We start from the raw sequence: 16,161 nt of genomic DNA, 5'->3' as shown, positions 1-16,161 counted from the left end.
ACGCAAAATTAATTGACATGCTGCGGATTTTTGAGCGCAGCGTTTACGCTGCGGAAAAATCCGCATCATGGGCACAGCACATGCGGATTTCAATTGGGGAACATTGCTGCCCTTCTACCATGCGTTTTTAATGCGTTTCCGCGGCGTTTACGCAACTGCAAAAACGCAGCGGAAACGCATTAAATACGCATCGTGTGAACTCAGCCTAAATGTGTGAACATGCAGCAACATTTTTTTTCCTCTCCATAAAATGAGGGTCACTGTATACTATAAATTAGTTCCTCACAGTAAAGTTCCCTAATCAGCTTTTAAAGACAAGTACAGCCATGTAAATAGATTGAAAAAAAAAAAAAAGTTTTTTTTATTACCTTGACCTGATCGCTTCCTTCCTTTGGCAGCACGTTTTTTTTCAGGTGTTGCTTTTTTGCCTTTTTTACTCTTTTTTGGACTCTCATAATCACTATCTGCTTTTCCATCTCCTGCTGCCAAGTCATCATCACTGCCAAAGTCTTCCTCTGGAACAAAAATATATCAGGTAAGTATGTGGGCTGATTCCACTGATTAATACTAAACTTTGCCAATTTACCAAATCACAAGTCCCACACATCTACCATTAACCCCTTTAAGACATAGGGCGTATTAGTACACCTTGTGCCATCACCCCCGGTTCAGTGAGGGCTCCGGCGCTGTAAATCTATATATACCTGTATGGCCCATGGTAGAGGTCTGATTGCAGAGAAAAGTAGTTTTATCTTTTTGGTTTTCAACAGGCTTGGCGTCTGGGGGGATGCCAAGCAATGCCCGCCTATCTGACTATTATTCCCCTAAATCGCCGCCTATCAGCCTAGCTACCATCTTCCCTTCCTCCCCCACACGTCACAGGGCGCTGTGACTAACGCTTTCCTTCCTCACCTCCCGGCACATGAGCAAAGCGCGGCTCTTATAGACAGTGCTTTGTTTCCTCCCTGATGGGTTTGTATGAGCACAGTGCCGCAGTGCTCTATTGCGCAGGCTCTGGGGAGTCACTGATTTACGCTCCAGTGACTCCCGGCGCATAACAAGGTTTTCTGCGGCACTGTGCTCATACAAAACCGGCCGGGAGGAAACAAAGCACGGTCCAGAAGAGCCGCGCTTTGCGCATGCGCCGGGAGGTGAGGAAGGAAAGCGCACATCACAGGGACCTGTGCAGGGGGGGGGGGGGGACTAACTAGGCTGATAGGCGGCGATTTAGGGGAATAATAAATCAGATAAGCGGGCATTGCTTGGTTATTAAAAAAAAAAAGTCAATTTAAGTGTAAAGACTCCCTTTATTGTAAAGGTCAGTACTGCACAGTTAGAGCAACACCAGGGCGAGATTGAGAGAGAAAATACATATACGCAGAGTTTTGCATAGCCATATTCTAAGAGCCATCACTTATTCTCTGCCAGAATCTACATGTGGTGCTTGATTGCACAGGGTTGGGCTTATTTTCTTTGGGATGGAATTGGTTTTTATGAGTATCATTTTATCATTATCTTTTGGGTTGCAAAGTGAATAAAAACCAGCAATCCATAAACATCACAAAACTGTATACTTCAGGCCAATGCGATCACAGTGATGGCACTTTTTCCCCCCACTTTAAACGATTTTTTGCATAATAAAAAAAACAAACACTGGCTCGCTGAGTGCTGGTATAGCGGCAGGCTCTGTGTGCTAGCCTGTCAGCAAAGTTAGTTACTATTTTTTGCATCACCATATTCTGATATCTATAACTGTTAGGCTATGTGCCCACGATGCAGAAAAGCTCCGGATTTTTTCCTGAGCGTTTCTGCATCTCCCTGGCAGAAAAAAAAACTCATGCGGATTGTACATGTGTTTTTCATGCCAGGGACATGCGGATGTGAAGCGTTATTCACTGGCATTTCCGCATGCGGGCGTCAAGCGCTTTCTAAGCGATTTTAGCATCACTTGGAAAGGGCTTGGCAACTCGGATACATACATACAAAATATTCATGCTGGTTGCATGGATTTATAGTGTGACCCGAGAGAATGGTTAAAAATAAAAAAAAATAAACCTATACTTACCTTTTGAAGGCCCCTGCAGTCTTGCTCCTGTGCTGACAGATCGCGGTAAGCTATACTGAAAGACCTGCCGTCACATGACTGACGTCAGCGCAGGTCCTTCAGTCCTGTGCGATCTATCAGCAATCTCTCTTTATTTTTTATTTTATTGTTTGTTTTTTTACAGCTTTTAAAGGTACCTGGGTGTGGAGGAGAGTCTCCTGTCCTCTACACCCGGGTACCATCCACACATTAGAACGCGCCAATTACGCAAGTACAGATGCAGTCTTGCGGAATTGGTGCATTCCAATGCAAGTCAATGGCGCGAAAATCAGCGCTTCCGCAAAATTAATGGACGTGCTGCGGATTTTTGAGCGCAGCATAAACGCTGCGGAAAAATATGCAGCATGGGCATTGAAAGTGCGGAATTGCATTGGAGACCATGGGGGGAAGGTATACCAAGCGTTTACGCTTGAAAAACGCATCGTGGGCACACCGCCTTACTGTCAGATCCATATAAGGACTTGTTTTTTGTGGAACGAAATTTTTCAGTGAAACCATTTCATATATGACGTTTAGCACTTTTTTTCTTTAATCATGCTGGCACAGTCACATCTGAATTTTATGTACAGAGAAAGTTTTAGTTGCAAAACATTGTTTTTCCTGTTTACAAGTTGCCCTTTATACTTACTCGCAGTATAGGCCATCAAGTTTCAGTTGTTTGCCTCAGTCACCCAGCTACAAAGGCATTACTCTGCCTGGTGTCAATATGGCTAGAATCTGCACCATGCTATTGTGAGGATGTGGGGATAAAGAGGGAGCCCCCTTCCCATAAATAAGCCTAGACGCCGCTGTAATATTGACAGTAGCATTTGAGGGGTTAAACATCTGAACAATGAGCGGATGAATCACGACAATTACAGCAAAGTGTCGATTAAAATTTGAAGATTTTTTTTGCCAACTGCCTGTGAGCCAAAAATCAGTGCTTTACATGTATGGCACTATGCTCTTCGCACTGTGCTGTACATGTATGATAGACATCAGTAAGGGGATAAAAAAAAATTATATAATTCACATAGATCATAAGACCTTATCTTCTTGAAAGATTAGCAAAACTCACTTTTTAGACACTTCACCAATAAAAGATTTATTCAAATGCCCTCCTCTTCACGCTGGTATACGCACGTTAAAAGGAACCAGTCATGTAAACACTACTTACCTGTAGATTTAAAGGGAACCTGTCAGATTCCCCATGCCCTCCAACATTTGTGTATTGCCAGATTCCCTGCCTAACCAGCCCACTATCTTGTTACCTAAACACATGTTGGGAGAGAGGCGCACTGCGCATGACTGAAAGTGCAGAAACCTGCTCTTAAACACTTACTTGCAGATTACCCGTGAATCTGCAAATTTTTTTTCCGCCGTTTAAAAAGCTATGTTAATCTGCAGGTTAACAGCACTACTAACATGTCCAGGGCTGAATGTTGCAGGGGGAAAATTAACTTTACTCCCCCCCCTGCAGCGCTCTCCTTTCTGTCATGGGGACGGCACCGATTCAGTCACTGCTGAGACTAGAGCGGCAGCTGTAACCACACCCCCAGCCCTGACTGACACTTGCTCAGCATTGGGGCCAGTGACTGAACCTGGAGCACTGCGGAGGGGGGAGTAAAGTATATTTTCTCCCCGCAGCATTCAGCTAAGTGCGGGCAGTTTAGTAACGCAATTGGAAACAATTACAGCGATATAAAATATGAAGCATTTTTATTTTCCTTTACAATAATTTAAAGAAATTACCTGCAGAGTCAGCCTCATCTTTTTTGGTTTTCTTAACCTTCACCTCTTTTTCATCGGATTCCTCACTATTAAGAATGAGAACCATTTAAAAAAAAAAAAAACCTCTAACTTACACAAGGAAAAAACAAACGTTAACCCCTTCTTGGCCATGCAATTTTGTGTCTTATGCGCCTTCACTTTTTTTCCTCCCTTTCTTCTAAGAGCCACTTTAATTTTTCCATCTACATTTCTGTATCAAAGCTGGCTTTGAGGTAAGAGTTGTAGTTTTGAATGACACCATTCATTTACCATTTAAAGGGAATCTGTCACCCCCTGGAATGCTTTTAAGCTATTAAGGCATCGTCACACTAAGATAGCTAGCGAGATCGCTGCTGAGTCACAAGTTTTGTGACGCAACAGCGACCTCCGTAGCGATCTCGCTACGTTTGATACTTAGCAGCGACCAGGCCCTGCTGTGAGATCGCTGGTCGTGTCGGAATGGTCTGGACATTTCTTTGATCGTTGAGGTCCCGCTGGGTAGCATGCATCGGTGTGTAAGACACCTTACCAACGACCTTGTTGACGAATCAGACACAGAAACACATAGGCGTGCATCGTTATACAGATCGTTACTGGGAAGATCTGACTGACATCTCACCAGCGACCACATAGCGACGCACCAACGATCCCTGACAGGTCGTATCGTTGTCAGGATCGCTGTAGCGTCGCTTAGTGTGACGGGGCCTTTACTGTGGGCATACAGGTGATAGCATTGTTAAAATAGCCCTACCTGTATGACTCAGACTTTATGGTTTGTTAAATTAGTTCTTCCATGCTCCGGGGCGTCAGATGCCTGGAAGAAAACACTGCCTTGTATTCATTTGAGTACCACCCCCCTCCCTGTCACAGTGCCATGTGAAATGCAGTTGTGGCGTCCGAATCTCACGTGATTATGCGTATCTTTTCCACCATGCTATGGGAAGTATCTTCACCGAGTCACTGAAGTAGCAGTGACTTGCCTGCGCAGAACGGTGAAAACACTGCCCACAGCAGGGCGGAAAAGGTGCGCATAAAAGAGTGCAGGTGCGGGATTTCAGGTCACATGGCACTGTGACGTGCAGAGGGGGTACACAAATTAACACAGGAGGCAGCGTTTTCTTCCGGGTACCTCATGTCTCGGAGCCTGGAAGAACTAATTAAAGGATTATAAGTATTTCAACAAGACAGAAGCTGAGGGACACAGGTAGGACTATTAATGCAGTCACCTGCATGTTCATAGTAATAGCTTAGAAGCGTCCCAGGGGGTGACAATCCTTTAAAGAAGTGGTCCAGTACTTCTCCCCAATGTATTCACCCTGTGCCCATAAGTGTTTTTGTAAATACCTTTGGTTGTCTTTCTTGCCTGTGAGCGGCGCTATTGCTGGCCGCTCACAAGCATCACGAGACTGTTGGCTGAAACCAGCTTTTTCTTCCGCTGAGGTGAGACGTGACATTAGTGACCCGGGCCCCTGCAGTGGATGCTGGGTTGTGGGCAGGGTTACCCAACACGTTACACCCAGCATCCAACATGCGCTTTCCCAATGAATGAGAGAGAAAGCGCACGGTGGATCCACTGTGGAACGCAGCACTGAGTCACGCCTGGCTGCAGCCGGAACTTGACGCGACATCAGTGGATGTTAGAGGCGGCTGGCGCTGGGGGTCACGAGATGCCTGTGAGCGACCAGCGATAGCACCGCTCACAGGCAAGAACAACCAAAGGTATTTACAAAAACCCTTATGGGCATATGGTGAATACAATGGGGAGATAAAAAGTACATGACAACTCCTTTAATGTACTGAGGAAAAAATAATAAAAATGGGGAATAAAAAATAAGTGTGGTAAAATTGTGGGGAGAAAAACAAAAAAAAGTCACCACTTTGCGCTACATGTAACGTTTACATTGATGAGAAGTGTTTTTTGCACGATAAATAAAACAGGTTATCAATTAAAATGTTATTTTTAGGGGGGGGGGGGGGATTTGAATATTTTTAATTTAGCTTCTTTAGAGGACTTGAACCTGTGATCATCTAATCACTTGTTCTATATAATGCAATACCACAGTATCAACTTAAAGCACCACTCCACCAGAGCTGGAGTGGGGCTACTAATGTAAGTTCCCTGCCCCCAGTATTATACTCACCAGCTGCTGTCTCATCGTTTATTAGCTCTGGTCAGTCACCAGCAGTTTGTTGCCTGCCAGATTGCACCAATATTTGCTGGAGCGATGCGGAAGACACAACTTCATGTAAGTCTACGAGCCAGAAAAAGGCTCTCACACATTTGAACTGAGAGCTTGTAACAGTTACCTCTGCCTTCTGGTCAGAGAAAAGTTGTGGTCACAAGATGGCAGCACAGGACCAGAGTGGTGCAGGGAAGAGCTGAAGATGGCGAGTGTAAGTATAAGACTAGGGTCAGAGAACTAACAGTAGCACTACTCCAGCACTGGAGAGGGAAAAAAAAAACTGCTGGAGTTGTGCTTTAAGCAGTTGATACAGTTTATTGGGACTAGGATGTGTAGAATTAGAAGCATGGCAGCGAAAAAATTTATGACGTTGCCTAAATATTCCAAGCACTGATACAAGTATAAACACCATCTTTTTTAGATTTGATACTTAGAGACATTCTTACTAATAGACGCACACATTTACCTGTCATCCTGTGAGTTTTTGGCAGGCTTTTTCTCCTTCACCTCTCTAGGAGATGACCGAGATTTCTTAGCAGGAGGAGCAGATTCTCTTCCATAATCTTCATCTATTAAAGAAAACAAATTTGTTTTGCAAGTTTGGAAAAGAACTGAAGCATATACAAACAAAACCAGAGGGAGGGGGATAATTGAAAAAAATGTCATCATGACTATATTGGTTTGATGTCGGCATTTGAGATGTCTGCAGTGTTTTCAGAGATAAACTGTAAAATTACTTGGTAATCAGACATATATAATTGAAAAGGTTCAGTACCACAGTGATAGAGACTCTGCACCAGAGTTAAATGTATTAACTATACATTTCTAATAAGCATAGTCATACCTCATATCCCCCATTCTGCTGCCACTGGCTCAGTTTCAGATCAATGCTTTACTTCCTAAGGCTATGTTCACACATTGCGGTTTTGCCCTGCAGGCAAAACCTGCTCGCTTGGCACTAAAGCTACTTAAAAAAAACTACTGCAGGTTTCCTGTATTTTTGCTGCAGTTTTACAGGTACATTTGTCTCTTGTGCATGCGGATACAGTTTAGTGCCTGTTGCTCCTAAGTTTTCTGCATCAAAAATGGATACTGCAAAATGCTGAAAAGGGACATGCTGCAGTTTTCAAAAAAGCAGCAGTTTTCCAATTCAGTTGGCGAGGGGGAGGGGGGTGGGGGACAAAAAATATAGAGTATGGCCAGAACCTGTAAGCCATCTGTTGCAGCATACTAGAATGATGTATATAGTTAGGTCTAGAAGTATTTGGACAGCGACAACCTTCTGATTTCAGCTCTTCATGCCACTATTTTATTTATTTAAAATTAAACAGATGCAAATGAAGTGTAGACCTCAGGTTTAAGGTTTGAACAAAAATATCCTGTGAAACGTTTAGGAATTGCAACCATTTTTTCTACAGCCCTCCTTATATTAGGTTCAAAAATATTTGGACAAATTAACTTTGCCATAAATTAAATGTTCATGTTTAAGGCTGTGCGCCCACTATGCGTTTTTCAAGCGTTTTTGCCACGGAATTTCCGCAGCAAAAATGCTTAAAAAATGCTTGGTAATACGTGCCCCATGACCCCCAATGATAATCCACATGTGCTGTGCACATGCTGCGGAAATTCCCACTGCGGATCATTGCGGAAAAATCCGCAGCATGTCCATTAATTTTGCGGACACGGAGCGTAATTGCCGCCATTGACTTGCATTGAAACGCTTCATATCCGCATCACTACATGTGCACATGCGGATATGAAGCGATTCAATGTGCGGATGGTACGCAGGCCTGGAGAAGAGGAGACTCATCCAGACCCGGGTACCATAGAAAAAAAAAAAAAAAAAAAAATTTCAAATAAAAAATAAAGATTATACTTGCCTTCCGATGGCCCCCGGCCTCCTCAGCGATGCGTGCAGTGTTGGGTGGCTCGCGGTGGTGTGAGGACCTGACGTCATTGAGTCTTGTGACAGGTCACGCGACCGCTGACGTCAGTGGTCGCGTGACCTGTCACATGACTCAATTACGTCATCGCAGGTCCTTCACACCACCGCAAGACATCAGGGAGACTGGACGGAGCGGAGAAGGAGAACGGGGGCGATCAGAAGGCAAGTATAATCTTTATTTTTCACCATTCTTATTCTTTTTAACTATTACTTGGTCACACTATATAAATCCATGCCAGTTGCATGGATTTATATAGTGTGACCGAGTTGTCAAGCGCTTTTCCAAGTGATGCTAAAATCGCTTGGAAAAGCGCTTGATAACCCGCATGCAAAAACGCTTGACAAACGCTTCTACCTGGCGAAAAAAAAAACGCATATAAAATGCGCATGCGTTTTTCCTGCCAGGAAGAAACAGAAAAAATATGCAGCATTTCTGCATCGTGGGCACATAGCCTAAATACTTTGCCTGCAAAGGATTCTCTATAATGACTGAAGTCTGCAAACCATGGACGTCAAAAGCTGGGTTTCCTACTTTAGGATTCCTTACCAGGCCTTTACGGCAGCTGACTTCAGTTGCTGCCAATTCATGGGTTTCTGCCTTAAGCTCTGGGTTTTTTTCCACAAACTGAGTACATTTTAATAGCTCTTAGAATAAAGTTCCACAATTGGATGCTACATATATACACATACATACACACAGTGCTGCTGGGCAAAAGTATTGGCACCCCTGCAATTCTGTCAGATAACTCAGTTTCTTCCAGAAAATGATTGCAATCAAATTCTTTGGTCTTATGCTCTTCATTTAATTTGCTTGCAAGGAAAAAACACAAAAGAGAATCAAGCAAAAATCAAATCATTGATCATTTCACACAAAACTCCAAAAAAGGGCCGGACAAAAGTATTGGCACCCTCAGCCTAATACTCGGTTGCACAACCTTTAGCCAAAATAACTGCGAACAACCACTTCCGGTAACCATCAATGAGTTTCTTACAATGCTCTGCTGGAATTGTAGACCATTCTTCTTTGGCAAACTGCTCCAGGTCCCTGATATTTGAAGGGTGCCTTCTCCAAACTGCCATTTTGAGATCTCTCCACAGGTGTTCTATGGGATTCAGGTCTGGACTCATTGCTGGCCACCTTAGAAGTCTCCAGTGCTTTCTCTCTAACCATTTTATAGTGCTTTTGGAAGTGTGTTTTGGGTCATTGTCCTGCTGGAAGACCCATGACCTCTGAGGGAGACCCAGCTTTCTCACACTGGGCCCTACATTATGCTGCAAAATTTGTTGGTAGTCTTCAGACTTCATAAAGCCATGCACACGGTCAAGCAGTCCAGTGCCAGAGGCAGCAAAGCAACCACAAAACATCAGGGAACCCTGGCAAACTCCAGCCTGGCTTTTTAGGTCTCGGAGTAAGAAGTGGGGTCTTCCTGGGTATCCTACCTTTTCATTCAGACGTCGACGGATAGTACGGGTTGACACTGTTGTACCCTCGGACTGCAGGGCAGCTTGAACTTGTTTGGATGTTAGTCGAGGTTCTTTATCCACCATCTTGCGTTGAAATCTCACGTCATTTTTTCTTTTCCGTCCACATCGAGGGAGGTTAGCCACAGTGCCATGGGCTTTAAACTTCTTGAGGACACAATGCCGAGAAGACACAGGAACATTCAGGTCTTTGGAGATGGACTTGTAGCCTTGAGATTGCACATGCTTCCTCACAATTTGGTTTCTCAAGTCCTCAGACAGTTCTTTGGTCTTCTTTCTTTTCTCCATGCTCAATGTGGTACACACAAGGACACAGGACAGAGGTTGAGTCAACTTTAATCCATGTTAACTGGCTGCAAGTGTGATTTAGTTATTGCCAACACCTGTTAGGTGACACAGGTAAGTTACAGGTGCTGTTAATTACATGAATTAGAGAAGCATCACATGATTTTTCAAAGGGTGCCAATACTTTTGTCCACCCCCTTTTTTAGGTTTGGTGTGGAATTATATCCAATTTGGCTTTAGGACAATTCTTTTTGTGTTTTTTTCATTGAAGACAAATTAAATGGAGAATAAGACCAAAGAATTTGTGATTGCAATCATTTTCAGGAAGAAACTGAGTATTATCTGACAAAATTACAGGGGTGCCAATACTTTTGGCCAGCACTATAACTATAACATATATATATATATATATATATATACATACACTGTGTTGAGATACCATATTTGTGGACCATAAGAAGCATCCCAAGTTTTGGGGATGCAAATAGAAAGCAAAAAAAAAGTTTACTAAAATGGGGGTCTGTCTTATAGTCCAAATTTACAGTACCTAAGGGATGGTATGGCGGCGGTGGAGGCAGGGTCACTGCAGCAGGCCCCCAGGCTGGGACGAGAGGGTGGGGTGGTGTCCTGGCGATGTGAAGCTGCAGGCCTTGGGCTTCAACAAAATGTCTGAGGCAGGAGTGGTTTCCATTGATTACCCAGCAGTGGGCTTCAGAAAAATGGCAGCTGGAGACGGCGCATGCACAGATTGAGATCTTGGCTGAATGACCCTGCCCAAGAGATGTGGTATGTTCAGACCATGTTCCTGCACGGTCAGACACAGCCATTACACAGTATATAGCAGGGGCACAATTATAAGATCTCAGCACAGGAACATTGCTTTTCTCTTTTTAAAAACACATCCAATTGTGGAAATTATTCAAAGATCTATTGGTTAGAATTAACTTTGTTCGTGAGAAAACTCTTTAAACCCTTTAAAGCCCATGAATTACTAATACGCGTCTGTGCCCTGGGACTTAGGAGCCTGACCCGCATTAGTACGTCATGGCTATCGCGCACGCACACAGGCTGTGCGGGCACGATCGCCGCCGGGTGTCAGCTGTGACAATGTGCAGGGAGCGGTCCCGCACCGCTCCTGGCACATTAACCCTCGCAATGCTGCGATCGAAGTCGATCGCAGCATTGCAGTGGCTAAGGGGAGGTGATCGCAATACTCACCTCCTCTTCCGGCCTCTAGCGCTGTCTGCCGCGGCTTCCTGGGTGTTGCCATGACGACCAGATGTAGTCATGACAACATCCGGGTCACCAGACAGCAGGAAGATTTTTTTGGTCATGCGCAGTGCATGACCATACAATCTTCTCACTGCAGGGCCGACTGCCTGCATGGCACAGGGATGGTGCTCCATCCCTATGCTATGCAGGCGATCAGAATAAAAAAAAGTGAAAGCCCCATAGAGGGACAAAGTAAAAAAAAAAAAACTAAGGTGAAAAATAAAACAAAAAAAAAATAATCCACCAAAAATAAAAATATAATGTACCCAACAATAAATATTATTGGGAAAAAAATAAAAAGTACACATTTGGTATCGCAGAGTCCGGAACGACCTGACCTATAAAATTGTCCCACTAGTTAACCCCTTCAGTGAACACTAAAAAAATAAAAAACAAAGCAAAAACACAATGCTTTATCATACCGCCAAACAAAAATTGGAATAACACGTGACCAAAAAGACGAATATAAATGGTACCGCTGAAAACGTCATCTTGTCCCGCAAAAAACAAGCCGCCATACAGCTCCATCATCCGAAATAATCAAAACGTTATAGCTCTCAGAATAAAGCGATGCAAAAAAATAATTTTTTCTATAAAATAGCTTTTATTGTGTAAAAGCGCCAAAACATAGAAAAACGATATAAATGTGGTACCGCTGTAAACGTACTGACCCAAAGAATAAAGCTACCTTATCAATTTTACCACACGGGGAGTAGAATAAAAAAAAAAAAAAAAAAAACAATTCCTGAATTGTTGGTTTTTGTTTATTCTGCCTCCCAAAAGCTGGAATAGAAAGCGATCAAAAAATGTCACGTGCCTGAAAATGGCACCAATAAAAACGTCAACTCACCCCTCAAAAAAACAAGCTGTCACACGACTGTCGGCCAAAATATGGAAAAATTATAGCTCAAAATATGGCGATGCAAAAACTAGATTTTACAAAATGTGTCTTTTAGTGTGTGACAGCTGTCAATCATAAAAACATGATGATTCTGGTATCTCTGTAGTCGCACCGCCCCGAAGAATAAGGTAGTCTAATCACTTATACCGGAACAGCGTAAAAAATAAACGCTAGGGCTGGGGTTAGGGTTGTGCTAATGTTAGGGTTGGGGTTGGGCTAGAGTAGGTTTAGGGTTGTTTTTTTTTTTTTCAAAAGTAAAAGAAAAAATATATAGATGACGATATGGCAACTAGTGTTGAACGCAAGTGCTCTCTACTTGAGTTTGCAATGGGCGCTCGGGTATGCATTGAACATCGCTGGTGCTCGAGTCTCCGCCCCATATGCTTCGCGGCCAAAAAAAACCTTGCGGGGATTGCCTGCCATGCACGAGAGATCCCCGCATGTTTTTTTTTTTTTTTTTTTTTTTGGGGGGGGGGGGGGGTCTAATAACCGTGAAACATGCAGGCGGGGACTCGAGCATTTCACTTGAGCACCCGCGATACATGGTGCATACCTGAGTACCAGATACAAACTCAAGTAGCGAGCACTTGAGCTCAAGACTAATGACAACTTATTCAATATGATGACCTAATGTCATCAAATTCTGTGTCGTACCTCTGGATTCAAAATGTTCACTATACCTCTTGATAAAATCCATGAGGGGTGTAGTTTCTAAAATGGGGTCACTTGTGGGGGGGTTTCAACTATTTAGGCACATCAGGGGCTCTCCAAACGCGACATGGCGTCCGCTCTCGATTCCAGCCGATTTTGCGTTCAAAAAGTCACACAGTGCTTCTTCCCTTCTGAACTTTGCCGTGCGCCCAAACACTGTATTTTCCCCACATATGGGGTATTGGCGTATTCAAGAGACATTGCACAGAAGTTTTTGGGGTCCATTTTCTACTCTTACCCTTGTGAAAATAAAAAAAATTGGGGCTTGAAAAATCATTTTTGTGGAAAAAGTTGATTTTTATTTTCACGGCTCCATGTTATAAACTTCTGTAAAGGACTTGGGGGTTCAAGGAGCTCACCACACATCTAGATAAGTTCCCAAAATGGTGTCACTTGTGGGGGGTTTCCACTGTTTAGGAACATCAGGGGCTCCCCAAATGCAACATGGCGTCCACTAATTATTCAAGCAAATTTTACATTCAAAAAGTCAAATGGCGCTCCTTCCCTTCCGAACCCTGCCGTGCACCTAAACAGTGTTTTTTCCCCACATATGGGGTATCTGCGTGCCCACGGGAAATTGCACAACAAATTTTGGGGTCCATTTCTTCCTATTAACCCTGCGAAAATAAAAAAATTGGGTCTAAAGTAACATTTTTGTGAAAAAAGTTAAATATTCATTTTTTTTTCTTCCACATTCCAAAAATTCCTGTGAAGCACCTGAAGGGTTAAAGTTCTCAAATGTGGTTTTGAGCACCTTGAGGGGTGCAGTTTTTAGAATGGTGTCACTTTTGGGTATTTTCTGTCATAAAGACCCCTCAAAGTGACTTCAAATATGATGTGGTCCCTAAAAAAAAAAATGGTTTTGTAAATTTTGTTGGAAAAATGAGAAATCGTTGGTCAACTTTTAACCCTTATAGTTCCCCAATAAAAAAAAAAAATTGGTTCCAAAATTGTGCTGATGTAAAGTAGACATGTGGCAAATGTTATTTATTAATTATTTTGTGTGACATCTGATTTAAGGGCCTAAAAATTAAAATTGTGAAAATTGCAAAAGTTTCAAAATTTTCGCCCAAATTTCAGTTTTTTTTTTTTTGTTTGTTTTTCGTGACATATTGTACTTCATGATTGTGGTAAAATTTCTTCAAAATCACTTGCGTTTATTTGTGAAAAAAATCTCAGAATCAGGGGGATCGGTTGAAGCGTTCCAGAGTAATTACCTCAAAGTGAAAGTGACAGTGGTCAGAATTGTAAAAATTGGCCTGGTGATTAACGTGCAAACCACCTTGGGTTGTAAAGGGGTTAAGCAAGTGAAATGCACGCTTGATGGGGTTGAGATCTGGTGACCGATTCAGGCATTGCAAAATATTCCACTTTGCCTTAAACTCCTGGATTACTTTTGCAGTATGTTTTAGGTCGTTGTTAGTGATGAGCGAGCGTGCTCCTTTAACTGCGCATGCTCGGGTGCTTACAGAGTATCTTCAGCGTGCTCATATTATCTTGGAGTCCCTTCGTCTGCATGATTTATGACTGTTAGGGAATCCTCACCTGTTGAGGCTGTTTAACAGGCAATCCTTGCATTTGTTGAGGCTGTAAAACAGCCGTAAATCATGCAGACGCAGGGACTCCAACATAATATATGAGCACGCCGAAGATACTCAGTACGCACCCGAGCATGCGCAGTTAAACAAGCATGCTCACTCATCACTAGTCATTGCCCATCTGTACTGTGAAGCGCCATCCAATCAAACCAGGGCTGTGAAGTCGGTGTCCATTTTGGTGGAGTCGGTATAAAATGGACCGACTCCAACTCCTAAAATATGTAATAAATTGAGTACAGTAGTTCAATGCAGTTTGTGGGAAATATTTCCCACAAGAATTTTGTAAAGTTATAAAATGTCTGTCCTATTCCTGATCTAAAGGTCTAGATTTTTAGCTGAGATGTATCTGTGCTATAGTAAATTTATCACTTAAACATGAGCCATGTGAGGGAGCAAGCGTCATGGAAATTGAGGGGGGGGGGGGGGTTTCAGAGGTTTGGCTTACCGACTCCACAGCCCTGAATCAAACTATGCATTTGGTTGAATCCGAGCAGAATGTATAGCATTGTACATTTCAGAATTCCCTGACGGGGAAAAAAAAAAAAAATCTGGCGTAACCAGCCCAGTTCTGGAAAAGCATTCTTTGGACAGATGCAACTAAGATCAACCAGAATGATGGGAAGAAGTATGGAATAGACTCGGAACGGCTCATGATCCAAAGCACACCACATCCTCTGTAAAACATGGTGGAGGAGGTGTGATGGCACGGGCATGCATGGCTTTCAATGGTGCTGGGTCACTAGTGTTTATAGATGTGACTGAAGATGGAAAGAATTTTGCCATCATACACCACTTGCCTTCTGTGAACATTAGGCATTTTGAGTCCCCAAGTTCTCCAGGGTGCTTTTTTTTGCAGAATGTGTTAAATTGTTGATTTGGTCACGTCTAACATTTCTGCCATCTCGCTGATGGATTTTCTCTTTTTTCAGCCTAACTGTCTGTTCCTCTTCCATTGAGATCTCCTTCAACCGCATGTTGTGGGCTTACAGCAAAAGCTTCCAATCTGCTCCAGACCTTTTAATTGATGATGCATTAACAAGTAGCCCATTAAAGAGCTTTTGAGATAATTCATCCTGTTGTCCAATCAATTGGACATTGCCCAATTAATATTACTCTGTCCCTTTAATAGGCGTCTCTTTTTAAAGAGCAGTAATTCCCAAATCCTTACTCCAATTAGGATGTGAATACCCTCAAATTAAGGGCTCCCTCACACTCAGAGATACAAATCTGTTGTCATAAGAGTGCAGTACGATGTTTCACAAGCACCCTCTAACCTGTATAGGTGCGCATGATCTGATCAGAGGCACTCAGCATGCTGCGATTATTTTCTCATGCCGAATCGGCAGATCTGCACTGCTCCATAGTATAAATTTGGGCAGAGTGCTATCCGATAAAACAAAGCACTCGGCCGTTTTATACGCCAGTGTGAGCATACCCTAAAGCTGAGAGTCTGCACTTTAAGCCCATATTGATAACGATCTTGAATAGGTTTTGCTTGACAGCTAAAATGGCAAGACTTGTCACTCCATATATTTCTGGACCCAACTATGTCCCCAATTTGATCTGCAAGGCACAAAAAAAAAAAAAAAAGAATTAGTCTTACCAGTAATTTGGTTTCTATGACTCTCCACGACACCACCTGGAGGTTGCCTCCCCATCCTAATTAAGGACAGGGAACAAGGTTAAATAGCCCCTCCCCTATACTATCCCCAGTGTTTTCAAAGGACCACACACGATGAAGGCTTCAAGAATATTTTATTAACACTAAGGAGCTTCTCAAATTAAGGGCAGGCAGGTTTTACCCAGGTTGTCGTGGAGGGTCTAAGATACAGAATTACCGGTAAGATAATTCTATTTTCTCCAATCCACTCCATGACAGCACCACCTGGAGCAATACCAAAGAATGAATTTTAAGGAGGGACAACCACCTG

General features: G+C 43.0%; 1 protein-coding gene across 1 annotated transcript in view; it reads right to left on the bottom strand.

The window, feature by feature from the left end:
• Positions 1–16,161, bottom strand: part of NUCKS1 (nuclear casein kinase and cyclin dependent kinase substrate 1) — a 32,876-nt gene that overhangs the window by 5,805 nt on the left and 10,910 nt on the right. Inside the window, exons 3-5 of the mRNA XM_073666952.1 lie at positions 6,503–6,605; positions 3,836–3,900; positions 369–515 (exon numbers count right to left, since the gene is read on the bottom strand). Of these exons, the coding sequence (XP_073523053.1) occupies positions 369–515; positions 3,836–3,900; positions 6,503–6,605 (315 nt within the window). The remainder of the gene's footprint in view (positions 1–368; positions 516–3,835; positions 3,901–6,502; positions 6,606–16,161) is intronic.

The sequence above is a fragment of the Phyllobates terribilis genome, unplaced genomic scaffold (genome assembly GCF_046119375.1).
Source record: "Phyllobates terribilis strain yellow unplaced genomic scaffold, ASM4611937v1 Scaffold_2__4_contigs__length_985480577, whole genome shotgun sequence".
In the NCBI taxonomy this organism is placed as follows: domain Eukaryota; kingdom Metazoa; phylum Chordata; class Amphibia; order Anura; family Dendrobatidae; genus Phyllobates; species Phyllobates terribilis.
Note: the sequence above shows the minus strand (reverse complement) of the source record. Positions and strands in the feature narration are given on the sequence as shown.